The following is a 27,409-nucleotide window of genomic DNA, read 5'->3' as shown; positions in this document are numbered from 1 at the left end:
TCTCGGGGGATTCAGGAGATCGCCTCCGGCACCCTGCCGGAGAGGGGAATCATCACCGGAGGACTCTACATCACCATGATCAAATCCGGACTGATGTGTGAGTAGTTCATCCTTGGACTATGGGTCCATAGCAGTATCTAGATGGTTGTCTTCTCCTCGTTGTGCTATCATGTTAGATCTTGTGAGCTGCCTATCATGATCAAGATCATCTATTTGTAATGCTACATGTTGTGTTTGTTGGGATCCGATGAATATGGAATACTATGTCAAGTTGATTATTGATCTATCATATATGTGTTATTTATGTTTTTGCATGCTCTCCGTTGCTAGTAGAGGCTCTGGCCAAGTTGATACTTGTGACTCCAAGAGGGAGTATTTATGCTCGATAGTGGGTTCATGCCTCCATTGAATCTGGGACAGGTGACGGAAAGTTCTAAGGTTGTGGATGTGCTTGTTGCCACTAGGGATAAAACATCAATGCTTTGTCTAAGGATATTTGTGTTGATTACATTACGCACCATACTTAATGCAATTGTCTCGTTGTTTGCAACTTAATACTGGAAGGGGTGCGGATGCTAACCCGAAGGTGGAGTTTTTAGGCATAGATGCATGCTGGATAGCGGTCTATGTACTTTGTCGTAATGCCCTAATTAAATCTCATAGTAGTCATCATGATATGTATGTGCATTGTTATGCCCTCTCTATTCGTCAATTGCCCAATTGTAATTTGTTCACCCAACATGCTATTTCTTATTGGAGAGACACCACTAGTGAACTGTGGACCCCGGTCCATTCTTTTACATCTGAAATACAATCAACTGCAATCTCTGTTCTCTATTGTTTTTCACAAGCAAACATCATTCTCCACACCATACATTTAATCCTTTGTTTACAGCAAGCCGATGAGATTGACAACCTCACTGTTAAGTTGGGGCAAAGTATTTTGGTTGTGTTGTGCAGGTTCCACGTTGGCGCCGGAATCCCTGGTGTTGCGCCGCACTACACTCCTTCACCAACAACCTTCACGTGGCCTTCATCTCCTACTGGTTCGACAACCTTGGTTTCATACTGAGGGAAACTTGCTGCTATACGCATCACACCTTCCACTTGGGGTTCCCAACGGACGTGTGCTTCACGCGTTATCACTTGGCTAGTTCCTTTGTCAACCTAGCATTCTCAATAATAGTTGCTTGTTCACAAGCCGAGTCATTAGGATAATAGTTGAGACCATATTTGGTTACCAAAGATTCAAGATATACATTGGTCTCAACATACAGAGAAAGCTCCTCTTTCAAACGAACATGTTCCTCGACAAGTTTAGCATGCTCACAAGTAAATGAAGTAGAGGAACTTGCAACATTTTTAGCAACAATGGGATCATTTAATGATCCAAGAGCCTTCTTATAGGTGTCTTGGAGTAGGTCATGGTTCTCTCCAAGTTTCTTGAGCTCATCTTTAACAAGCTTGTTAGCCTTTTCAAGGTGGGCAAGATCCTTAGTGAGAGAAGCATGAGCAACTTCAAGCTCCTCTTTGAAGCATCTAGCTCTTGGGCCATTAATTGAGCCCTTTCAATAGTTTCTTGGTCCTTAACTTTATATAGCTCAAATGTTTCAACTAGTTGCTTAAGGCCTTGAAATATGCACCTTTCGTTTTTAGCTCTTGTCTTAGGAGATTGAATCTTCGTTTCTCATCTTTCATATGATATTCCAATTCCTAAATGGACTCGTCCCTTTCTTTGAGGGAGTCCATCAAGTAATCGAACTTGACAAGAGCATCACCACGAAGAGTGCATCTAACTTTGAAAAGTTACTTGAGAACAACCTCTTCATCTTGATCAACAGTTTCATTATCAAGAATGCTAGATAAAGAAGGTGGGGATTCCATTACCTTAGCTTCCCTTGCCATTAGACAAGAGCCGACGATCGTAGAGGGAGAAATGTCATCAGAGTCATCATCATGCGTTGTTCTTGCCATGAAGGAAGAACCAATATCATTTGGCGTTGAAGACTCCGTTGAATAATCCTTGGAGTAATCATATGTGAAGAGTGACCTGGGTTTGGAATAAGCCAAACCAGCCACTCCAACCTCCTTGTCCTCATCTTCTTCCTCTTCATCGGAAATGTACTCAGCCCCAACAAAAGCTCTTCCCTTGTTCTTCTTGTATCGCTCATTGATTGGATTTGGCTTCAATCTTGGCTTGACACCTTTGACAAACTTTGGCTTGTCTACCCTTTTCTCATAAGGGCACTCATTAGCAAAGTGATTGTATTTATCACAGTTGTAGCATGTTCTCTTCTTCTCTTTGGAGGAGATTGGGAACTTCTTTATGTACTTCTTGACAAAGAAAGCAAAATCTGTTTGCATGTCACTAGTTGAAGTCATCTCTTCTTCTTCGAGCTCATAGACTTCTTCTCTTTCTTGGTCTGCTCTAGCCTTCAAAGCAAGGTTGTGGGAGGGTCCATCGACACGTTTCATCGCCATGAGTTTCTCTCCTGCCTTGGCCATGTTGTCATTAGCAGCCACATAGGAGACTAGATCATCTGTGGACATATCTGCTTGCTTGGTGAGGATTTGCAAGTTGAGGGCAAGGTTGGTGTCCTTTTGTTTGACAACAATCATGGCAATGACCTTGGACTTTATGAACTCTTCATTCATTTCAAAGCCATCATTTTACTTTTCACATCCAAGGCCCTTGACCTTTACTCGAAGAGCACCAAACCTTTCATAAGCTTCAGCCATAGTCTCTCCTTCTCTGATCATGAACAGAGTTTCATTTGTCTTTGCGGACTCATAGAGAGCCTTCTGGATCAAATTAGTTCCCTCTTGGAGTTCTATAATTCGATCCCAAAGCTCTTTTGTAGAGTCGATATCATTAACTTGATCAAGGAGTTTGCGATTGATGCCACTTCTAATCTTGTCACATGCAGAGGCACTGAGTTGACGGTTGTAGAATTTGGTGGAGGTCAACCTAATGGGATCTTGTGGCTTCTGGTATCCATCAATGATGATCTCCCACATCTTCACACTACAGCTGCGAATATGAGACTCCATAGAGGATTTCCAAAAGGAAAATTGAGTTCCATCAAAATGGGGAACATTCCCACTATGGTTTATATGAGGCATCTGTGAAGTGTTTTTGGGATAATCATGATTGACCTGATTGTAGGTCTCGGAGGGACAATAGCCCCACTAGAAGTCCCACTCATTAGGCTTTTAAGCATGGCACTCATTTGTGCCATTTGGCTTTGGATTTCATCCTCCTTTTTCTTTTTCTCAGCATCATATGCTAAGAATCTGTATTTCATCTCCTTAACCGAAAGGTTAGAATCTTCATCCAGACCCTTGAATAGTTTATCCATCTCACTCTTAAGGCTGTAAGGCCCTTAAAAAGAGTCCAGACTCTTATACCAATTGAAAGTTCAGAGATGGTAAACCTAGAGGGGGGGTTGAATAGGTTTCTACAAGTTTTGATTCTTTCTTTGCAATGTCAGGCTTTGCGGAATATAAAGGTGAGCCTATGCAAACTAGGTGAGGCACCCTAGATGATGATACAAGTAACTCGAGCACGAAGTCTCTCACAGGCATATATAACACAAGTAAAGAGTTCGGTTAGAGATAAACGAGGGCACGCGGGGATGAAGGTTTATTCCCGTGTTCCCTTCCTTTGCAATAAGGTACGTCACGTTTGGAGATGTGGGGATCCCACGAAGGATTTCCCAACGCCACGAAGGCTCACCTTCTTCTCCGAGCCTATCCCACGAAGGAATAGCTCTTTCACTTGTGGTAGACTTTGAGGCAGCCACCAAACCTTCACAATCTTGTCAGGAGCAAATCCATAGCCCGGATTCTTCCGGACGCTTTTGCCCACCTAGAGAGCAAGTATCTTGATGAATACAAGGGGAAACAAGATTTGGCTCGGTGGAACGATAGATCAAGACCTCTAGCTTTCCCCCGGAGGGATTCGAGTTTTGGGTGGAGGAGGAGGGAGATCTGAGGCTTTTGGTGATTCTATCAATGGAGTATGAGAGAGAGAGAGATCAAGAACAATTTGTAGTGTAGTGCCTAACCATTCTAAGCTAGGAGAAGGGGTATATATAGGTCCACTTGAAATCCAGCCGTTGGGACTTGTCCAGCTCAGCATTTTGTCGAAGAGGCCGGCCTACCGGGCCTGCCACCGGGCTGGCCGGCGCCACACCCGGTGCCGCCGAGCCATAGACCAGACCGGCCGGCGGCCGCCGAGCCTGGCACCGGGCCAGCGCCGTACGAGGCTCTGGGCTTACAGTATATGCGCTCCGACCGTCACTGGTGCAGGAGCCGGCACGCGCCGAGCGGTCCGGTTATGGGGTCGGTGCCGCCGAGCTGGGCGCCGGGCCAGCCGGCAGAAACCGGACGCTGGCACGGGGCGTGAGGAGCTGACTCCCTGGAATCCGCCCGGTGTGCACCGGTGCCAGGGCCGGTCCGCGCCGGACCAGTGGGTGTAGCACCCGGTGCTGCCGGCCCATACGTCGGCCTGAGGTTCCCCTTTTTCCTTCGAAGTGGGGGTCTCCCTTCACCTTCTTGTTCCATTGATACACCATTATGCCTCTTACACTCATACCTGAGAATAATCTTGTAGGCATGTATTAGTCCGATTACTCTAGCTACGATGTCATTGTTATCAAAATAATGGATAAGGATAAAATACCCTTACACGTTGTCATCAACATCAAGCGGGATGTGCAAGACAAAGGTATTTCCTTGATAGGTTTTTTACTTTTACCTGTCTCAAGGTGGTTGTTGGGAGATCGGGTTATAGGATAGATAGCCGCACTATCAAGAGGGGCTTTCGGTTGAGTAACTTGATCGCATCGTCTTAGGGAGCACAATACTTTGCGTAAGTTGCATCCCTTGATTCTTGTTGCTTCTTGGTGTTTCTTTATTTGAGGTTCTCGAGCTTGTTGCTAGCTTTACAACAAGTCCAAGTTCATCTAAAACGGAATCCGTATGCATCTTGTATTGTGTTTTCATGTTTGGAGGTTTTACCGGTTTGATTTTTTATAGACAGGCCAAACCTTTTATATTGTTGTTCTTACTCAATGGTTGTACTATGATGTTTCTATGTATAATGTTGTAGATCTCATTTTCGTGATTCCAACGAGCCCAACATCATCGAAATCGGAGTGCGGATGCAAAAGTTATCGCATTTTCGGCGTGTGGCTCGGCATGCCGGGTGCTGCTGCCGGGCAGCCTGGTATCTGGCCGGCATGCCGGGTAGGATACCAAAAATTCCGGTACCTGCCGGGTTCAGCGTCGGGTTGGATCGATTTTGGCCCAAACGGTCATATTTTTGAGGGGCTATAAAAGGGGCTTCATCCCCATTGTTTTTAGGGTTCTTAGGCACGTTTTGACCACCATTGTTGACCTTCTTGAGCTTGCTTCCCCTCCCATTCCTCCCATGATTCTTGCATATTATTGAGGTATTTGGAAGAGGAGATATAGATCTACAACCTCCACCAAATAATTCCTCCTCTAAGTGAGGGGAACTCTTGGGATCTAGATCTTGGAGTCATTTGTTGATTTCCACCTTGTTCTTCCTCTCCATAGCATTTGTTGCTTTGGTGGGATTTGAGAGAGAAGAATTTGAGCACTTTTTTTGGTGCTCCGGTGACCTCTTCGTGGAAGATTATGAAGAGGCCCGGGCTTCTCCTTCGTGAAGCTTGTGAAGTGGTTGTGGAGCTTGCGATCTCCGGAGCGGAGAAAAAGCTAGCCATAAGGGAAAGGCCTTTGTCCTTCGTGGTATTGGCTTGCAGAAGAAGGTGATCCTTCGTGGCGTTCGGGAGACTTTCGTGGTAGCCCGCATCTCTCCAACGTGACGTACCTCACCTTGAGTGGGGGAACACGGGAATACATCATCGTCTATGCGTGCCTCGGTTATCTCTATACCCGAGTTTACTTTCCTTGTGATAGCCATCTTGATTGAAGTACATATATCTTGCTATCACTTGTGCTACATATATCTTGTGCCTATCTTGCTTATCTTAGTTCTTGTTGCACTTTCTGAGCCTAGCATATTTAGGTTTTGTGCTTGTAAAATAAAAGTTAGTTTAATTCCGCAATCTTACAAGCCAAATCCGTAATAGTTTTTAAAACGCTGTTATCACCAGAATTTGACCGAGTCAGAGGTGGGCCGCGATCAAGATGGACTTGAAGAATATACATGGAAGAAATACGTGAATCGGCCTTTTATACCAAGTTGGGCTTAATTGCCCGTGTATCTGTAACATATTAGATCGCATCTTAGTTTAGAAGTTAGAATCTTACTCGTGCACGGTTTGGTGCACGCCCACATTAGAAAGTCCGCTGGACTATAAATATGTATCTAGGGTTTATGGAATAAACAACAACCAACGTTCAACCACAAACAAATCTCGGCGCATCGCCAACTCCTTCGTCTCGAGGGTTTCTCCGGTAAGCACCATGCTGCCTAGATCGCATCTTGCGATCTAGGCAAGACAAGCCTGCCCACGTTGTTCATGCGTTGCTCGTACTCGAAGCCTTTTTGATGGCGAGCAACGTAGTTATCTTAGATGTGTTAGGGTTAGCATTGTTCTTCGAATTACATGCTTTCGTTATGCAACCCTTGCACATCTAGCCGCCCTTACACCTATCTTAGGTGTAGGGGCGGCACCCCGCTTGATCATAGTTTAGTAGATCTGATCCGTTACGGTTGCTCCTTGTTTCATCAAGGATTAGTTTAACATCCGCAATAGTTAGGCCTTACAAAGGGTTGGAGGATCCAGGCGGCGTGTAGGGTGGCGTTTGCTAGCCCTAGAAAGGATGTTCCGGGGATCAACCTCGTGTTGGTTTTTAGGCCTCGTCTAGGATCGGCTTACGGTCACCGTGCGCGAGCGCGAGGCCCAATCGTGAGTAGGATGATCCGATTATGCGGTGAAAACCCTAAATCGTCGTAGATCTCATTAGCTTTACCTTGATCAAGCAGGACCACCATATATTCGGACACCTCGTCCGGATCATGGGTGGATCGGCTCTTTGAGCCGATTCACGGGATAACTCGAGAGCCGATCGAGGCTCGTATTTAATGTTTACGTGTATGCCATGCAGGAAACTAAGCGAGGCATCATCCACACCTTCCCGACCGGGTATAGGTCAGGTGGCACGCCCTTGCGATTGGCATCGGCGCGTGCGACCGGGAGGCTTTGCGGGTCGTCGCTCCGAGGGACCGGGGCCAGCCGCAGCCCTAGTTGTTCCCGGCTCTACCGTGTTGACCATCTCTCGCCCGCCGGGGGGTTTCGACGTCAACACATTCGGCACGCCCGGTGGGACAACGTTCGACATCCACCACATCGCCATCTACATCCGAGATGGCGGAAGGCACTCCCGGTCAAGTACGAGGATCCGCTCGATGAGCTCAAGAAGAAGCATGACGAAATCAAGGCGGTCCTCGAAGCCGAACTCATCGGCTCTTTCCACCGAACCCGCTCCCATGGCGTCGGGTGGAAGGGTTTCACACTCGAAGGCGCACTCGATGGAGTGGATCTGTCCGCCCCGTCGGAAGAACGCACCGAGTCGGCTGCGGCGAGGAGATCAACTACATGGTGGCTCATTCGGCTGCACCGCCACTCGAGAGCTCGGTGAACACCTTGGAGCGTGTCGCTCGCGCGTCGTCCGAGAAATCATGAGCCACCGGTATTCTCCGTCGGGACCAGCTCCGGGGACTTTCAAGGGAGAGATGCCACTCCGGCCCCGGCCGTTCGCATGGGCAGCACCGGAAGCTGCCGAACTCATCGGCATACGTCGTCTACAAGATTGGTGGTGATCCTAGTGACTACCAATTCCTACCCGAGGCACCCAAGGAGATCCCGCACGGATACGCGTGCGCATACGTACTGGATCGCAACGCCCGGGCACTCTCGAACCGAGCTGCAATTTCGGGGGCCTCTGGAACGGCGGGAGGAACGTCGAGAGCCGATCCTGAGAAGCAATCGTGGCTAGCTAAGTACGCCACTCCGACAAACCTCCAAAGCCCAGCTCCTGCAGTTGGCTTAGAACCGGAAAAGCAAGCATGCTTGGTTAAGTATGCCACCCCGGCGAATCTTCAGGGTTCGACACCTTCAGCCATCACAGCGGATCATATTTGTGCAATTCTGAAAGATCAGTTCGGCATGATGCCGAAAAGGAAGACGTTCGGCTACACCAAGCCGTACCCCAACGTCTACGAACTGATCCCGCTACCACCCAAATATCGGCTCCCGGACTTCACGAAGTTTAGTGGATCGGATGGTTCCAGCTCCATCGAGCATGTGAGCCGGTATTTGGCACAGCTCGGGCACGATCTCGGCATCGGATGAGTTGCGCGTGAGGTTCTTCGCACGGTCCCTCACAGGATCGGCTTTCGGGTGGTACACATCGCTGCCACCGAACTCCATCCGGACTTGGAAGCAGCTTGGAAGAGCAGTTCCATGAGCAGTATCACTCGGAGGCTTCCGATGTTGGTATTGCCGATCTAGCGCAAGTACGACGAAGCGCGGGGAAACGAGTGTCGAATACGTCCGGCGCTTCAGGACCATTAGGAACCGATGCTTTTCGGCTCATATAAGTGAAAAAGAAGCGATCGAGTTGGCGGTGGTGGGTCTCTCATCATCGATTAAGGACGTGGCCTCCCAAGCGGACTACTCTTCATTGGCGCACATGGTGCGTAAGCTGTCGGCATATGAGCAGCGCCACCCGGATGTTTACCAGGACAAATTCAAGCGTGCGGTGACCCCGGTTGAGGCGGACGAGGATGAAGGTGCTGCGGGAGATCGAGAGGTAGCAGTGGCTGAATGGACTCGAGCGACGGGCCCCGTGACTCCGCAAATGGGTGAAGCCACAAGGCCCTCCAAAAGGGTTCGACTTCGACGTGACCAAGAGCGAGCAGATTTTTGATCTCTTACTCACGGAGAAGCATATAAAGGTACCCGAAGGCCACAAGTTCCCCACGGCGCAAGAGCTGAACGGAAAGCCATACTGCAAGTGGCATAACACGTTCACCCACACCACTAACGACTGCAGGGTGTGGCGGCAGCAGATCCAAATGGCGATAGAAAACGGACGGCTAATTTTCAACCAAGTACGCCATGAAGGTCGACACACACCCCTTCCCCGCCGTTAACATGGTGGAGTATTCTTACCATGAAGGTGGCCAGCCAGGGTCTTCGTTCAGCATCAACATGGTAGGATCTGGACACCACGCTGGCAAGGATGGAGGTGAGGGCAGCTGCTCTCATAGCAAAGATACAGAAGAAGCCGCTCCACGCGATCGGCTCCGCCAAGGTGGCAAGCGCTACGTAACAGAGGGAGAAGTGAAGAACATAAGATATCAGCGACCCCTCTCTGATCACCTCCTCAACAAGTATGTGAGTCAGTACGACCAACGCCGACGGTCCAGAGCAATGATGATGAAAGAGATCGTCCGGCTAGAGAAGCGGAAGACATCGTCGGCATAATCGCGATGAGGAGGAGCACGAGCGTTGCGCCAAGGAGAAGGCAAGGGAGCAAGACGACGAGGACGAGCCATTGGGATTGTCCCTTCTTCGAGCACTTCTGGGATTCGAGGAATGAGCCGATTGCCAACAATCGGCAATTGCCCAGAATGCAACCGGAAGAAGAAGGAGGCAGCCAACGTGTCCGTGTTCGAGCGCTTAGGGCCTCTCCCGCCACAGAGCAAACGAGCTGAGTCCCCTCGGTTGAAAGATCTCGAAGATTCAGAAGACGAGGGAGAAGAAGAAGACAGGTATCACCGGCCAAGGTGGTGCCCTGATGGACTCAGCCGTTCCCAGAAACGCAGGGTTCAACGATTGCGCGGCCTGGAAGAAGCTGAGAGATTGTACCTGCACACGTTGAGGAAGGCACAACCTGATCTGGCCGCCAAAATTCAGCAGACCCTGGACGAAGAAGGACGGCCACAAAGAAAAGAGTGGCGCCCCAAGCAGAGGAAAGCCGATGATGATACATCGGCTGGCACAAACATGGTCTTCATCCTTCCAGCGGAGTTCGGCGCTCCAAGATTGTATGAAGCACTCGTGGCACAATTAGAGCTGCGGCCCACGGCCAGGTCATCTTTGAGAAGCCAAAAGAAAGAAGTTACAGGCATCCGAAGGCCCCGTACTTGCGAGGATACATCAATGGGCAGCTTTGTCAACAAGATGTTGGTGGACACCGGAGCGGCGAGCCAACATTATGCCATACTCCATGCTACGTCGGTTGGGACGCTCGAGCTCGGATTTGATCAAGACCAATGTGACACCGAGTGATTTTAACGGCCAAGCATCCGACGCACAAGGTGTTCCGAATGTGGATCCGACCGTAGGAAGAAAAGCTGTCCCTACGACGTTCTTTATCGTCGACGAGCAAGAGTACCTACGTCTGTCCTACTAGGGAGAGATTGGATCCACGCCAACCGTTGCATTCCATCGACGATGCACCAATGCCCGATACGGTGGGATGGAGATGAAGTAGAAGTCGTCCATGCGGATGATTCGGTCGAGGTTTCAACAGCCGGCATGGACATTTGGGAGACATCAGGCCAAGAGCCGCTCTCGGGCATCAATTTGGACGACCGTGAGCGCATCGACGTGACAAAGAACGGGGTTAGGCTGGTTTTATCCACCGGCCTGACCGTGTAACAAAAGCAAATGTCGATGGATAAACGTGGCGAGACTGATCCTTGTGATCGGCCCCAAAAATTTATGAAGGGAACTTACAAAACCTTCACCGAGCAAGCAAACGTGGAGGCCGATTCCAGCAATCGGCCAAAATTATCCTCACCAACCATTCTGCCTGGGTTCAACATGTTATCCAACAGAGCCGATACCATCAATTCTCTTGACAGAATCGGCTCGGGGGGGCACCCAGGTGGATAAAACACGAGGATATGCAGTAGAATTATCTCATCCTTTGCTGATGGGTATTAGAGTATGGGGGCCGATGCACAAGTCGGCCGTAAAAAATTCAAAAAAATCCGAAACTTTTGAACTTTTGAGCACAGCCGATGCAGCAGACATCGACTTAAGGATATGAAAGCCGATGCATGGCCATCGACTCAAGAGGAATAACTGGTGCATTCAGAGGGTCAATGGAGCACGAAGGGAGATTTCAATGGAAGAACTCCTCAATGGAGTAGGTAAAGGGCTCGGATCCTCTCTTCAAGAACAATGCCAAGAGCAGCCTGGACGTGCAGATCAGGTCAACGATGGATTGCATTAGATCCGCCAAAGGAAGGAGCTGATCTGACCTGCAAGGCGCGAGAAGTAGATTGAAGAAGCTCGGGGGGCAGCTCACCCTGAAGGTTCTCTGCTTTGGGGCTACGTCATGATTTGGGGCTAATATCGGCACATGTGGCTAATTCGCCTTGATTAAGGCTCGGGGGGCAGCCGATTTGGTTGGAATCGGCTAGCCCTACGACACAACTGGTCTGGAGAGTGGTGTTCTGTTACGGAGTCATCAGTTTGAGCATCCAAGACAGTTCCAGGGCTCTTTTAAAGACGCCTGCTCAAGATCAAGTCGCCAGCCTACTAAGATCGGCTGTGCCATCGTCATCGGCAGAGCTGGCTAGCTTGGAGGGATGGCTAAATTGGCCTGTCTCGCAGATTATCGTGAAACTGATGCATGGATTAGGCCAACAGTCGACAAACTCATCATGAAATCGGCGAAATCAAGTTAAGGGAAATTCTTCATTGGTAGTGGGGTTTCTTACAATGGAGAGCCGATTGCTCAAGGAAGGAAGAACAAAAGAAGGATCTATTGACCAATCTACTACTGCTACGCCTATACTAGTAGATCCTAATCTACGGGCCATCACTGCCCTCATCATCATCCTCAGAACTTTCATCGGCACTGCTGCCGATGGGCTCCTCGTCGCTACTCCCGTAGCCCTCTACGGGAGCTTCGTCCCCGTCTTCATCGTCGCTGCTGTCGTCGTCCCACCACATGCGGAGGTGTTTCGCCGGCGGGTAGCCCTCGAGGGAGTCGTCGTCGTCGTCGTCGTCGTCGTCCTCTTCTTCAGAAGTGGGACAACCGTCCCAGGGGAACCGGTCATCCTCGCTTTCTGACTCCAGTTCCCCGTCGGCGAGGAACTGAAGATCTTCATCCCCGCTGGTCAAGGACTTGTCATCCTCAGACCAAATGGAGGAGGCGTGGCTCTCCTCGTCCCATTCTTCTGGAGCACGGATTTCCGGCGGCGTCTCGCGGGAGGAGTCGGACCCATAGGAAAGCTCGGAGGAGGAGGAAGACGACATGGTGGCACGAGAGGGTTTTTTGGTGCTAATGCGAGGAGGACGAAGGAGACGCAAGCTGTTTAGAACGGTTAAATAAAGGGGATATGAGAGAGATTCAATGCCACAGCAGTTTCCGAGGAGATGTTGCCCAACAAGAAAGTTTTGCGACCGCGTGGAGAAGTGGAAGGGGCAAGGCATCATGATGAGGATTCGCGGCGGTTCGCTACCGCCACGACATGACCCGACGAGAGAAGAGCATAATGATTTTGGAAATGTCATTTCCAAAACCAGAGGGGGCATGTGTTATCACCGGAATTTGACCGAGTCGAGAGGTGGGCCGCGATCAAGATGGACTTGAAGAATATACATGGAAGAAATACGTGAATCGGCCTTTTATACCAAGTTGGGCTTAATTGCCCGTGTATACGTAACATATTAGATCGCATCTTAGTTTAGAAGTTAGAATCTTACTCGTGCACGGTTTGGTGCACGCCCACATTAGAAAGTCCGCTGGACTATAAATATGTATCTAGGGTTTATGGAATAAACAACAACCAACGTTCAACCACAAACAAATCTCGGCGCATCGCCAACTCCTTCGTCTCGAGGGTTTCTCCGGTAAGCACCATGCTGCCTAGATCGCATCTTGCGATCTAGGCACCCTAGCCTGCCCACGTTGTTCATGCGTTGCTCGTATCGAAGCCTTTTTGATGGCGAGCAACGTAGTTATCTTAGATGTGTTAGGGTTAGCATTGTTCTTCGAATTACATGCTTTCGTTATGCAACCCTTGCACATCTAGCCGCCCTTACACCTATCTTAGGTGTAGGGGCGGCACCCGCTTGATCATAGTTTAGTAGATCCGATCCGTTACGGTTGCTCCTTGTTTCATCAAGGATTAGTTTAACATCCGCAATAGTTAGGCCTTACAAAGGGTTGGAGGATCCGGCGGCGTGTAGGGTGGCGTTTGCTAGCCCTAGAAAGGATGTTCCGGGGATCAACCTCGTGTTGGTTTTTAGGCCCCGTCTAGGATCGGCTTACGGTCACCGTGCGCGAGCGCGAGGCCCAATCGTGAGTAGGATGATCCGATTATGCGGTGAAAACCCTAAATCGTCGTAGATCTCATTAGCTTTACCTTGATCAAGCGGGACCACCATATATTCGAACACCTCGTCCGGATCATGGGTGGATCGGCTCTTTGAGCCGATTCACGGGATAACCCGAGAGCCGATCGAGGCTCGTATTTAATGTTTACGTGTATGCCATGCAGGAAACTAAGCGAGGCATCATCCACACCTTCACGACCGGGTATAGGTCGGGTGGCACGCCCTTGCGATTGGCATCGGCGCGTGCGACCGGGGAGGCTTTGCGGGCCGTCGCTCTGAGGGACTGGGGCCAGCCGCAGCCCTAGTTGTTCCCGGCTCTACCGTGTTGACCATCTCTGCCCGCCAGGGGGTTTCTGACGTCAACAAACGCCCATTCACCCCCTCTAGGCGACATTTCGTCCTTTCAGTACGCACATCAAGTTATTGCATTGTCACATGCTACCGCATCGTTACACATGCATCTCCTAGATTAGCTCTTGGTTGTTTATTCGTTGTTGCGTAGGATATTTTTTGTTTTCTATACTACGAATCCCTACAACATCTTCTCCCCAACTCCTACCGGAGCCACCATTGCCACGATCTCGCCCACGATGAAGTTGTCCCGCTGGATAAGAAATCCGGCAATGACCACGAGGCTAGTTCCTCGTCCGGCCGGCGGCGGCGCCAAGACTCTCCGCCACAGAGGAACCCTCCGCACGCCCGCCTCTTGCGTCCACCCCCACAACCGCATCTCTTCGCTAGTCTGCAGGCGGTGGCGATGCAGGATCCTCCTCCGCACCGGACGGGCCGCAACATGCACTAAGTGCCGGTGCTAGAGGCGCATCGGCGGTGGGTGCAGGGCGACCCCTACCGCCAACGCGACGTCTCCCTCCCGCACGGGTGGCACTTGAACAGGGGGGCTCCCTGTTCCGCCACCTTCAACGAAGCGGCAGTCCCTGCGCCAGGAGATGCGCCGCCGGATCGACGCCTATCGCGGTGATGCAGCACCATGAGGTGTACCAGCGGGACGATTACTGGCGCGTGTTCCTCGCCTGGTAGCACGAGGCACGCCGGGTTATCCGCGGCCGCCGGGATATCATGCCTAGCGACGACACTCTTGACAACGAAGACGAGGTCTTCTATGAGAATGACGAGGAGGAGGATGAGGAGGTGGACGACAACGAGATAGATAACGTGCCTCCAGCTGTCGTCAAGCTGGAGGCGGTTCTCCCGGAAAACTACGACGAGGATGCGGCCACGGCCGCAATGGCCGCGTCATTGGCCGACGAGGAGGCCAAATGGTCATGGCTAGGGATGGAGGACATCGTCCAGCTTTCGCAAATGGTGGTGGAGCACGTAGCCTTCCTGCCACCGCTGCCGCCGCACGCGCCACCATAGGCAGCATGGGATGGCTAGGAGGTTCCACCGCAGGCGTCTCCACCGTAGTATCCGAGTCGACCAGACGCATCATGTCCGCAGGCGGACCTAAACAGGTAGAAACGGACCTTTTGGCCTTTTGGGTCGTCGATCAGCCTGCTAGAGATGCCGTAGGAGATGCTCTCCAACGGTCACCGTAGGCAAGGCTCCCCAGCAGCCCCACACGCCTATTTAATCTTATCTCGTCTCCCTCGCAAGATAGGAGCGCCACAGACCCAAATCCAAGCTCTACTAGCACAACTCCTTCTCCTCCAATTCCGGCGAGGTATCGTAGCGAGATGGCGGCGACGAACCCGAAGGTGTTCTTCGATGTGACCGTGGGCGCCCAGCCGGCGGGCCGCGTGGTGATGGAGCTGTTCGCGAAGGAGGTCCCGAGGACCGCGGAGAACTTCCGCGCTCTGTGCACCGGCGAGAAGGGCGTCGGCAAGGCGGGCAAGCCGCTGCACTACAAGGGCAGCAAGTTCCACCGCGTCATCCCGGGCTTCATGTGCCAGGGCGGCGACTTCACCGCCGGGAACGGCACGGGCGGCGAGTCCATCTACGGCGCCAAGTTCGCGGACGAGAACTTCGTGCACACGCACTCGGGCCCCGGCATCCTCTCCATGGCCAACTCCGGGCCCGGCACCAACGGCTCCCAGTTCTTCCTCTGCACCGACGCCTGCGACTGGCTCGACGGCAAGCACGTCGTCTTCGGCAAGGTCGTGGAGGGCATGGACGTCGTCCAGGCCATCGAGAAGGTCGGCTCCCGCAGCGGCACCACCTCCAAGCCCGTCGTCGTCGCCGACTGCGGCCAGCTCTAGATCTCGTGGTGCTGTTGGATCCGTGGTATCCGGCGTGGCCGTTGCTGTATCTTTCTTTCTTTCCCTGTTGTTGTTATCTTAGCGTTTGCCTGTGTTTGAGTTGTGCGAGCGAATAATCGAGGGAGCTGCGCTCAGTTTGTGAGATCCGGCGAGTGCTGAAACCTGTTCTTCAGATTGGCAACCAAGAATAATTAAGAACCGACAATATTCAAAAATGGTTCATGCGTGCGTGCATCTGAGATCGAGATCTGGATAATACTGGTCATGCGTGGATCTGAGACGTGTCGCAAAATTAAGATGTTGTAGCTCCAATCCAAGTATACACAGCAGTACTGTATATATTCTGTAGACTTCAGGGATACGCTCGAGCACTTCATGGATAGGGGGCATCCCGCACCCCTTCAGGCTTGCAGGGATCAAAAAGCCCAAATATTTGACAATTCAACTCCGACCTTGAGAAAAAGTTGGGTCGTAGCTATATTTTCTCCACTTTGCATATATTCCAAGAACATAAGTGCCTAAGTTATAGTTGGATGCGTATATATTCGGATAAACCAATTAATTTTAGTGTTGAGCATGCCATTTGGAACTGGGTGCCCTTGGGCTTTAGCTACACTATCAGTGGTCCAGAACAAAGGTTCCCTTCCCACAACAATGAAGTAGGGCGATATCTACAATCATACAACTGGTTTAGATTTTAAAACAGGAACCAAAATGCAGTTCTTACTCAAGCAACACAAACAGTAAAAGTTACTGTATCAGGAAATGCATCACTACATTCATCAAAGGGATCTGCCCCGAGTCTTCTATGGATGTCATTGTTTCACTCCGAATCAGTCTACTAATCCTTTCAGGTATTACATAGGTTTATTTATATGAGGATTTGTTTTCAACTGCACCAAGTAAAACTGATCTCCTGGAGCCACATTTATTTTTCATTGTGATTTGTGTGAGTACTGTCTAACTTCAAGATTACTTCTTTTGTACCACCGCATAGATAGACATGAATAATTAAAATTTACCATCATAAAGAACAAAACTGAAAGCTTTATTGGATGTGATCACCAGTTCCATGTTAAGTGTATAACTTGTTTCTCTGCATGATCAGGAGGAGGGTGATTCAAGCTGTAAAAAAATGAACAGAGGAATTGAGGTCCTACAGAGGATTGCAGAAAGCAAGCATTTAGCTATGTTACCTCAATCTTCTACAGTCTTGGTCATTGTTTCTGAATGCACTGATCTTTCGCTTGTTCCAAGACACTATGGTACGCCTGTAAGATACTTCCAATAGTCATTGTTGGTAATTTAGTTGAACTATACATTTGGTCTTTCATTTACATATGCCAACTCCAAATTGCTAAAAATTCTCGAACTGTCGTACCAATGTTAAGTTGAAACTGGAAGATGCTTGTACTGCCCCTGTTTGTAGTCTGTATTTAAGTTGTACATCTTATTTTTCATATATCGTGGCTACCACTAAGCGAAGGAAAATCTTAGCTCCACATCTTATCATCAGAGGCACAGCTCTGCTTCAGCTCCATGGGAACCATGGTCTATCTATGAAGACATCAGGAACATGAGTATTGAACAAACAAACATCTCACATATTAAACTGCTATTTGAACTCCATTCGCTAAATGATTAACGTCACCATTTGAGAACCCTCCTTCAGGGGATGTGGCTTAAGCATTCAGGACAAATTTTCACGGTACTGAACTCTTATTCCAGAATATCAACAATCTCATTCGGCAAGAAATCATCGGGTCCTACAGAGTAATGGATAAAAGAGATGTTTATTATGGAACACAATTACTATTTTATGTCCCTGAAGGTAAGCATAATTGTTTTAACTTTTGCAACACTTCCAGATCATTAGAGATGACTTATGCAGCATGCGAAAAGGCACGAAATCGAAAATATTTACGACCTTAAAGGGCTGTTGTGACAATGCAGGCCATACACATAGCTCAGTTTGCATAACTGGATTACAAAATAAATGTCTGGGGATTAATAAGCTATGTACATACATTAGTAAGATTCATGATTAACGATGCAGTACTTCCGTAAAAAAAATTGCAAGTTACCTGGTGCATATAACTCCGAAATGATTTTCGTCCTGTTTTCTCACACAGTCACACGATGCTTGCTTTGGAGAAATAATGCTAATCTTTTCCTTCGATAGGTTTATCTACAAGTTATCAGCAACCGTTGGTGTGAGATGAATAAAAACATGCTGATATTTCAGGCAACATGTGCAAACCAAGTAACATCATGCTCATGAAAGCATAAAAATGGAGAGCTGACAGCAAATAGAAACTAATCGCATGTCTACTGCTTGCCTTGGTTAAAGCAATTCACAAAATTGTCAGCAAACACCGTGCAAAACATGGTTCAGACAAGGCAAATTAACCATGCTACTATCTAAGTCAACAAGGTGTGCAATCACTGCAATGAAAAAGTGTATAAAATGGGAATCACAAGTCTTCTCTTGTAAAGCAAAATCTGGACCACTCTCCTCGATAAAATAATTCTTCTGATACACCATTTAGATTCTCTAATACAGTTTTCTCATGTTCAAGTACAATACTCCCCCCAACACGACTCATACACGTGAGCACACACAAAACTATCATATAGTGTGGAAAATTCTCAATCGCTATCGAGAAACAATGTTACTATTACTTATTAGTGCTCTTAGTACTTCATTCTACACTAAATATAGGTCGTTTTAGAGATTGACAGGGTCTCCAAAGTATTACTTTACCTATTTGCTAACGACCGCCAAACACGAAGGATATGCTACTAAGAAACAACTTTCCACTCAACGACAACGGCCTCTGCCGCATGTGTGATGCCGGTGTAGTAGAAACCAGGGACCATCTTTTTTGGAGCTGCAATTTCAGTAGACAATGTTGGCAATCCATCAACATCACACTTGAAGCCAATCTCTTGATCTCCCACAGATGATTGCCACGTCCAAGTGCAACTTTGAAAGGCCTTTCTTTTTTGAAGTTTTTGCTACTGCCGCCTGGAAGCAAAGGAATGCTCTCATTTTTTATAATCTAGTGCCACAGCATGGTCCTTTTGATTTTAAAAGAGACCTCTTCCTTCTTTCTTACAGAATGAAGGATGTTTGGAAATCCCCTCTTATAGCACATATTGGGCTATAATTTATTGGGCTAGAAGTGCATTAATTTATTGGGCTATGTCTGGGCTAGGCCCTTATGTACATTCCCTCTTTCCCTCTCTCCTTGCACATATTTCATCTCTTTAATAAAAAAGTTTACTGATGAGGTCTCCTCTACAGGTTTCAGCTTTAAAAAAATCATGGGCATTATAAAAAAAAACATTGCAGTCATGGTATCTTTTTAACTCGGGACTGGGTACCAATGTAGGACTTTACGCGCTTTAAAAAAATTGGGGCTTTGCGCTACCATCAATGTAGGGCTAGCACTAATGGTCAGAAATTCAGAATAGCCATTTCATTTTCTCTGTAGGCTTCCGGAGTTTACCACTTTCATCAACGTGTAGACCTCCTCTAGTGACTGTACGCTCGTACAAATCCCTCATTTTTGAAAGGACACACTGTGACACTGACTGATCCTGGTCGTCAACACAATCAAGGATTCAAGGTAATACAATATATTAATACTCTGCAATGCTATGATCACCAAGATAAGTTAGCTCTCCACATTAACAACCAGAACTCAATTCCACAAAAACAGTTTGACATACCAGATATTCTTGCACACCACGTTCATAGAGCTTTTCAATATCACCAGAAGATCCATGACTTCAACAACAGACAGGAGAAAGGTTTTAGTGCAGATAACATAAATATTTCAGGAAAGCACTTCAGAGAAAGAATCGCAAACCCAGAGCCCCCCAATGAAACCTCATCCTCCCAATCGTACCACATCTTCGGTGTGAGGAAAGTGCTTGTGCATCCCCTAACTTGCGGCATGGGCCATATCAATATTCTTTGATTTTCTCAAGAAAAAAGAACCAAAACAAAGTGTAGATGCCACCACAAAGCTCTAACAAGTCATCGTAACACAGCTAGTTACATGATAAATCTTAACAATCAACAGCATCCACCAACCTAAGAGTTCATATAACATGATAGCGCAGACAACAAAATAACATTAAAGTTCAGACAGATGAAGCAGCTCAACCCGGGCTATTGCACCGTCGAGCGATAATCTCATTCTGCAAGCTCATGTAGTATTGTTGTAGTGGCCCAGCCATAGCACTTATGTTCACATTCATGATTCTTTCATCCTCCAACCTTCTCTTAAATTCTAACTCTCTTTCCCTTACTTCAAGCTTTCTTCTCTTGAATTCTAACTCTCTTTCTTTTACTTCAAGCTTTTTCATCTTGTGCCCTATCATGGCTTTTTCATTTGCAATCCTCTCTTCGTCTAGTGTGCATGCTTGTTCAAAGCGCTCGTCTTTCTTGAGCTCTTGCACAGCCTCCGCATCTCTCTTTTTTGACCACGGATTATCTACCACTTCCATGTAAATACCATCACTTGGCAAGCCAGAACTTTTACCTCGCTGTAACGGTTCTTTCTCCACCATGGTACCAATTGCTCTTCTCGAGGGCTCGTTTTCTGGAATAGGAGCCTCCGCTTCATCAAGCTGACCTGAGTTGGTACCAAGAGTAGACGTACCCAGACTTGAATGCGAGGTTGTCTTCTGATTTTTCTGAGATAACCTGTTGGTCCACTTTTGATGGAGGTGTAAGGTATTCCAACAATGCATGAAACCAAACGCTTTTTTCTCTTCTGACTTGAACGCTTCCAATGCCTGATCAATCTGTACACGTATATGTGTTACTAAAAGTGCACGGAACATATGAAACTACAAGCAGATTAAAAGAGATAGGTGTATACCTTATCTTTCTCTGTCATCCCAATTCTACACAAAATACGGTCATAACATCTACAGAACTTCTCAACATGTTCTTGAATGGTACACCAACGGTTCGAGAGGGAACTTTGACTACGATCTGACTCAAAGTTCCTGTTCTCGTGGAAGTAATAATGCATTCTCTGCCAATAAGTAGAACGAGTTTGTTCATTCTCTTGTGCTGCATCCAAACTGATATTTAGCCATGCCAACACCAACATATCATCTTCCTTATCGCTGAAATTTTTCGTTCTTCTGCCGTTTGTTCTCACAGACAGAATAGATTGCTCAACTGGTGACTGTTGCTCCTCACCTGGGCTACAAAGTTGGCGTTCATCCCAAAATGTGTTATTGTTTCCCTGATTCAACAAGCTGCCATTACAACTCACTGAGGCACCCTGCATGGAAAAATCACAAATTAATCTTCTCTTCGCATAAACTGCTGCTGCATAACAGAGGGCACCATGAATATATCAATATATACATGCTGGAATAGATTTTTCTGGTGTGATGGCGTCAATTCCTTTCCAAATAAATTAGAACCAAGCATTGTTTTTGTTCTTCTATTTCTCCATGAGCTCTACTCAATGCCTTCCAGGTTGCCATATGAACCAGTAAGAGGTCGACAGTAGATTTCTAGCAAATTGTCACCCTGATGGCAAAACTAGTGCAGATAAAATTTCAAATGTGTAAGAGCATGCTGATCGAAAACCGAGCATGCTGCCGCAAAGCACACACCAACCCGTGCATCAGAAACCCGCTGAAAGCCCTACCTAGTCAGCGACAACAAGGCATGGCGGCGTGCGCGACACATGGAGAGACTGTGGGGTGGGATACCTGGATATGGGAGTCATGGTCGAGATGCTGCTCCTGGAATACATGCTCGAGGGCCTGGGCGCGGAGCTCGTGGCCACCGTCTCTTCCGTCTTCGGAGCCTGAGGGCTCATCTTGTAAAGTAAGAGCCTCTAGTTCATCATCATGCCGACTTGAGTTGGTTCCAAGAGCAGATGTATCCGGACTTGAATTGGAGGTTGTCTTGTGTTTTTTCTGAGATGACCTATTAGTCCATTTTTGATGGAGGTGTAAGGTATTCCAACAATGCAAGAAACCGAAGCCTTTCTTCTCTTTTGATTTGTAAGCTTCCAATGCCTGAATAATCTGTACAAGTGCATGCGTCACAAAAATTGCACGGAACATATGAAGTTACAAGCAGATCGAAGAGCTATTTGTATACCTTATCTTTCTCTGTCATCCCGCTTGTAGACTCAATCTGGTCATAACACCTAGAGAATTTCTGAACATGTTCTTGCATGGTAGACCACCGGTGCTGGAGGGAATTTTGATTACGATCTGACTCAAAGTTCCTGTTCTGGTGGAAGTAAGAATGTATTCTCTGCCAAAAGGGAGAGCGACCCTGTTCGCTGACATTTAGCCATGCCAGCACCAACATATCATCTTCCTTATCGCTGAAATTTTTCGTCCTCTTGCCGTTTGCTCTCGCAGACGGAGTAGCTCGCTCAGCCGGCGACTGCTGCTCCTCAGCTGGTTTACAAGCTTGACGGTCATCCCAAACGGTGTAACTGTTTCCCTGATTCAGCAGTCTCTCATTACTAACAATCGCGGCACCCTGCATTGCGAAATAGAACTAATCAGTCTTCTGCAGCTGGTGCATAACAGGGGGCACCACAAACATGGAATAGTACAGGCGTAAGATCAGTCTGTATCCACTATCCAGTGAGGGAGAGAAACACAATTTGTTTGTTATAGCATAAATTCCTAGATAGATATTAAATTAATTAACCCAGGCAAAGTATCTGCTGCATTGTATGTTCTCATATTTCTCTCCCCTGTTCCCAATATTTCTCTGCCATGCCTTCCAGATTGCCGTGTGGAGTGAACCAGTGAGAGATCAGCAGTACATTCCTAGCAATTGGCCATCCTAATGGCGAAACCAGCGCCGAGAAGGGTGCGAAACTCGTAGGAGCAGGCCCTAATCGGCGTCACAAACACCGCTCGAAGCCCTAGCTAGTGGGCGAGACGAGGGCATGGCATGGCGGCGCGATAGGATACCTGGCCGTCGTCGGAGCCCGAGGGCGGACACCAGGCGATGGGCATCACGCCCTCGTAGGCGCCTCCTCCGGCGACGCCCGCAGCCGTCCCCGCCACCGGCAGGGCCTCTTCCATGGGCGTCGGTCGGTCACATACTCCGCGGGCTCGACCCGATCGACAGTGACACTTTTTTTTTTGTCTCTCTTCCCCAATTTTCTGTATTACTTTTCTGATATACTCCCTCCGTGTGCACTAATATAAAATATTTTAGATATTTTTAAAATATACTAGATACATACTAAAAGAAGTGTACCTATAATAAAAGTAGACTGAATACAAATAAAAGTGAGTGAACCAAAAAATAGTTAAGACGTCTTACATTGTTGTATGAAGGGAGTATTTCTGTAATTTTCTCATAAAAAGCACCTCGGCAATGAATGAGGATTCGGCGCACCTGATGTACTTTTTTTTTGACAATCAATACCACGTATATTTATAATAGTAACAAATATTATAAGGTAGAGATACACGAGATGTCTCCAACGATTATAAAATAAATTAAAAGACAAGCAAATCTTCAAAGTCTTTAAACCCTTTCTTTTTCCAAGACATAATTTTGTAATTTTCTGAAGACAACCAAAGATAGATAATAAACCATACATCTGTAAATATTAACGAAGGTTCTCTCATAAATTTAATTTGAGCCGCAATGCCAAGGCTGCGTGTACGCACGCAAACATTAAAGTAGTCAATCAACCTCGACAAGAGTATACCAACAACAGTATGTCAGGAAATAACAACCGACCAGCCTTGTCGACGTCTCTGGAGAGCCGAGAGAACGAATCACCATTGTCGAGGACGTAGCAGCCGATACAAAAACTGCGAGGACAATCCTCCTCGTGGCAACCATGAGAAAATATCCAAAACAGATCTGGTGAAACAAGATCTGAAGGCCCATACCTAGAGAATTGTAATCTTTCAACATCACCATTGACGTCGGGAAGGAGATCTCTTTGTCGAAGGAAGGCCGAAAATCACTTATTGCAGACGATGCTATCTCCATTGAGCGGAAACCAATAAAACGATGGATACCAAACCCTAATATAATCTGCTGAAAACAATACTTTAATTAAAAACTCCACGCATAGATCGGGTTCCCCTCTCCTCCCGACGTCGGCGAAGCCGTCCGAACGAGAGAGAACCGATCTCTGGAGGAGGCTGAAGTGGATGTGGCTAGGGTTTGTCCAGAGGCAGCCGGTGCACATGCCGTACTATAATTAAATATAGTGTCTACGTAACGCTAAGTGGTTAAATAATATTTTTCTTGGAAAATTATATCCATTAATTTAAATTTAATTATTCTAATTATTTTAATAATGTGAATTAATGTGGTGTCTTGTATGGTGCCTTCAATTAGTAAATATAAAAACACTTATTTGCCTCGCTCCGAGTGCATTACCCGCCCCACCGCTCTTCTTTCTTTCCCCACCGCTCTTGTCTGCCTCCTTCTTCTTTCTTCTTTCCGGGCAGATCCGGAGGTGCTCCTTGCAGTACGCTGCTTGGAGTGGCCGATGGAGATGCGCCGGCAGTAGATCTAGGTTTTGCCTTTTTGTAGTTTCGTCCCTTGTGGCGTATTGGAGTAGGTCCCTGGTCGCTGGCGGCCATGACCAGGGCATCTCGAAGCTCCATCTTGCTGCTGTGGCGTCGGTGTGGCATCTGGCGGCGCAGGTGGTGGATGGGGAAGCGAGCATCTCCATAAATAAGGCGCGCCTCGGCAGTTTCACTGGCGAGCTCCCGGATGGTTCGTCGGCGTCCTGGATTTCTGCCTCTCTCTCTGCTCCAAGGTGGAGTTTGGGGAAGGTGGGAATCCGAAGCTACCTAAATAAATCCGGTTCTGAGGTACACCTTCAACGCCACCTTCTACACTCGCCTCCCCTGGCCTGTGGCAGGTGCCTAGGGTCTGATGGCGAGTTGATTTCTCCGATGCGTTGTTGGTGGGTCTCTGCTGCTCTGCTTCCTCTTCTGGCTACTGTTTTCGATTCCTCCTCAAGCTCCAAGGTGGTGATAAAGGAGGGCGATGAGGCAGCTGCTGACGAACTGGAGTGGCGTCGGAGTTCAGGAACCAATACCTGGAGCATCTCTTCGGCATTCTATGATGAATTGCTGAAATCTTTGGCCTTGAGTAGGCCCTTCAAGCCGAAGCAAATCTTCGGTGATATTTCAACCTCCTTTGGGAGGCCCCTCTGGAGTTCGGTCGCTGAGGGCGTTGCCAGGACAAAGGCAAGTGGTGTTGTCCCCGTCGGTGTTCATGGCTGCAGCGTGCCGACCTCTCCGCTCCGCGATGGAGAAGAAGGAGGACTGGATTGCGTTTTTCCAATTTTCAGCAGGGTCCTTCTTACAAATGCTAGGGATCCATGTGTAATTTTCTTTTCAGCTGGGATCCTTTGTAATATCTTGTACCTGCATCGTTGTTAATCAAGAAGGTTCCAGCCCCTCTGGGGCACTCCGTGTTCAAAAAAAAAAAAAAAAAAAAAATTAGTAAATATAAGATATAAGATAGTAATCGTTATAAGTGTGAACTTTATAAGTATGTCTTGCATTTCGCAAGATAATTATTCATATGACCTAGAGACAAGCCAGCTGTTCTATTCTTATAAATAAAGCCTTTATTATTACAATTTTGGTTATGAATGAATTATTCTTATTTTAATCTCGTTGACAATAGCTCAAATATTTATGAAACATTGAAATGTTGAATGGTATCCAAAGTTAATAATGATATCCGTTTCGAATGACACTACCGTTTGATCCATGCATGGTGCAATGTGCAATCATTTTGATGAAATACAAAGTGTTTAGATACTTGATCTTTTGACATATGGTTATAATGCCTCATGAATAAAACTTTGCGTTCTGGTGAAACGGCATATGCGATAAATTGATGAGTATCATACATAATGATGTATAGGATTTCAGCAAATAGTAGATATCATTATTTCATAAATTTCTTTGTTGATTTAAGTGAATATGCCTATTTGCTAATTGAAGTGAGTCTAAAACTACTTGACGGGTTCAAAAAATTCAAAATGAAGAAGGATACTAATTAACAAGAAAATCGAGTCTCTGCGATTTAGTCAAAATGACGAAGCATTTGAGTTATATTTTCTACATATATAACTTGTGATAGATGTTCCACAAATTGTAATGGTTTTAATATATCAAGGTGTCGATATATCTAAAGCATTCTAACCATACTCTATTTTCAAATATTGTATGGTCTAAATCATTTCTTACCGTGTTACTCATATTATTTAGAGTTAGCATTTAAAAGAATAACGAACACTCATTTAAAATAGGGAACCATCATGAGTAGGTATTTGTAGTGTATTCTTAGTAGCTATGAATACATCTTCCACAAAACCAAAGAGGCAAAACTTGTTTTGCTGCGCATGGTACTTTCTCGAGAAAGATGTTCTTGACAAAGATGTTGATGGAAAAAGTAAAACCAAACCAAGGTTGTTGACCTTGCCTCCATAAATCAGAGTGGCGCAAAATGTGTTCCGGAACCAAACCCTACAAATAATGGAGAGACAAAATGATAATGATCATAGCGTTTTAATTAAAGTTTTACTAGTGTAAGCAGGATTCAACAATATATTCTGCCTCGTGGCGAATAACATTCATGATTCACTTGTCTTTGATAATATTCCTAAGACATGCCTAGGAACTAGGAATAAGAGATGGTGGACCTAAATATTCTCAAAAAGAAAGTGGTGATTATTGCAGTTGAAACAAAGCAGTAAATAGTAGCAGCAGGTTCCTAGTTTTCACTAGAGGGCATTAAAAGCGTAGGCATGAGGTAACTAGAGGGGTGCTGCATGAATAAGATTGATCATATAATGCAAATATAAATACCATATGTTTATCTCTAATTCTTTGTGTGTAGGTGTGTATCCCAAATTTAGTTATGCGTACTAGCTGGAAGAATTTGCATAACATCTATTTTCCTACATGCACATTTCACTGGGGCCAATTTGGAACTACGGGTAATTATGGTCTACCCTTTTGAACAGCCCGGAACAATGCACTAACACTCACATAATACTCAAACTAAAACATACCCCCTTGATATCTCCATTTGTCACCTTGAGGATCACGGGATCAACATAATAGCATGCAACACACTTTGCAGATATATACCAACACTCATATGTCACTCATTCCATAGTAACAACCATTAAACATAGCAATAGTGCATCAACACCCATACAAGAATATTCTCAAGACAAACACCTCAAATCTCGACTACTTCTATGAATTATAACATGATCAATATCATCCAATCCACATGCACCTCACATGCCTACAGAGAACTACTCACACATGGTGATGGAGAACAATCACATGGTTGGTGGAGATGTTGTTGGCGATGATGGCGGCAAACAAACCCTCGAAATCTCCATCTCCAACGTGGAGAGCAGGATCAATTTGACCCCAAAAACGAAGATCGTGGTGGTGGTGGCGCTCGGTTCACAGAAAGCTCTCTCCTCCTGGAGGCGTAGGTTTTCATGGTATATAAGGACGTGCCCCGAAGGAGAGGCCGAGTCGACGTCCGAGGCCCAAACGGGAATGGGTGGCACGGTCCCCCTCCCGGGCCGCGCCATCTGGTCTCGTTTGCAGGCTGTGTGGCCCCCGGTCTCTGGTTTTTCTCAAACTCCTTCTTTTCCATAAAAACTTCCGCCATAATTTTCCGGAATTTATTTCCAACAATACATGGGTCAAAAAAATAGAAATAAGATTTTGCTAAAAATAACGTTATATTATGTAGGTTTATTTCATATTTTGTGAGGTTCCGGAGCAAAACTATGAACAAAG

The 27,409-nt window shown here is 47.0% G+C and overlaps 2 protein-coding genes across 2 annotated transcripts; one reads left to right on the top strand and one right to left on the bottom strand.

Annotated features, from left to right (window-relative positions):
• The first annotated feature begins 14,925 nt into the window (after window positions 1–14,925).
• On the top strand, window positions 14,926–15,716 carry LOC124691661 (peptidyl-prolyl cis-trans isomerase-like). Its single transcript, XM_047224935.1, has one exon. It carries the CDS (start codon window positions 15,053–15,055, stop codon window positions 15,572–15,574), a length of 522 nt encoding a protein of 173 aa, XP_047080891.1. The 5' UTR covers window positions 14,926–15,052; the 3' UTR covers window positions 15,575–15,716.
• A 3,860-nt stretch (window positions 15,717–19,576) lies between these two features.
• On the bottom strand, window positions 19,577–22,615 carry LOC124686321 (glutathione S-transferase T3-like). Its single transcript, XM_047220287.1, has 5 exons — window positions 22,556–22,615; window positions 21,720–22,112; window positions 21,323–21,643; window positions 20,470–20,883; window positions 19,577–20,392 (listed from the first exon to the last, which is right to left on the bottom strand). The coding sequence occupies exons 1-5, from the start codon at window positions 22,598–22,600 to the stop codon at window positions 19,745–19,747; spliced, it is 1,821 nt and encodes a 606-aa protein (XP_047076243.1). The 5' UTR covers window positions 22,601–22,615; the 3' UTR covers window positions 19,577–19,744.
• Window positions 22,616–27,409: the final 4,794 nt, after the last annotated feature.

Source organism: Lolium rigidum, chromosome 2, assembly GCF_022539505.1.
Source record: "Lolium rigidum isolate FL_2022 chromosome 2, APGP_CSIRO_Lrig_0.1, whole genome shotgun sequence".
Lineage (NCBI taxonomy): Eukaryota > Viridiplantae > Streptophyta > Magnoliopsida > Poales > Poaceae > Lolium > Lolium rigidum.
The sequence above is the reverse complement of the archived record's forward strand: the minus strand, read 5'-3'. Positions and strand labels throughout refer to the sequence as shown.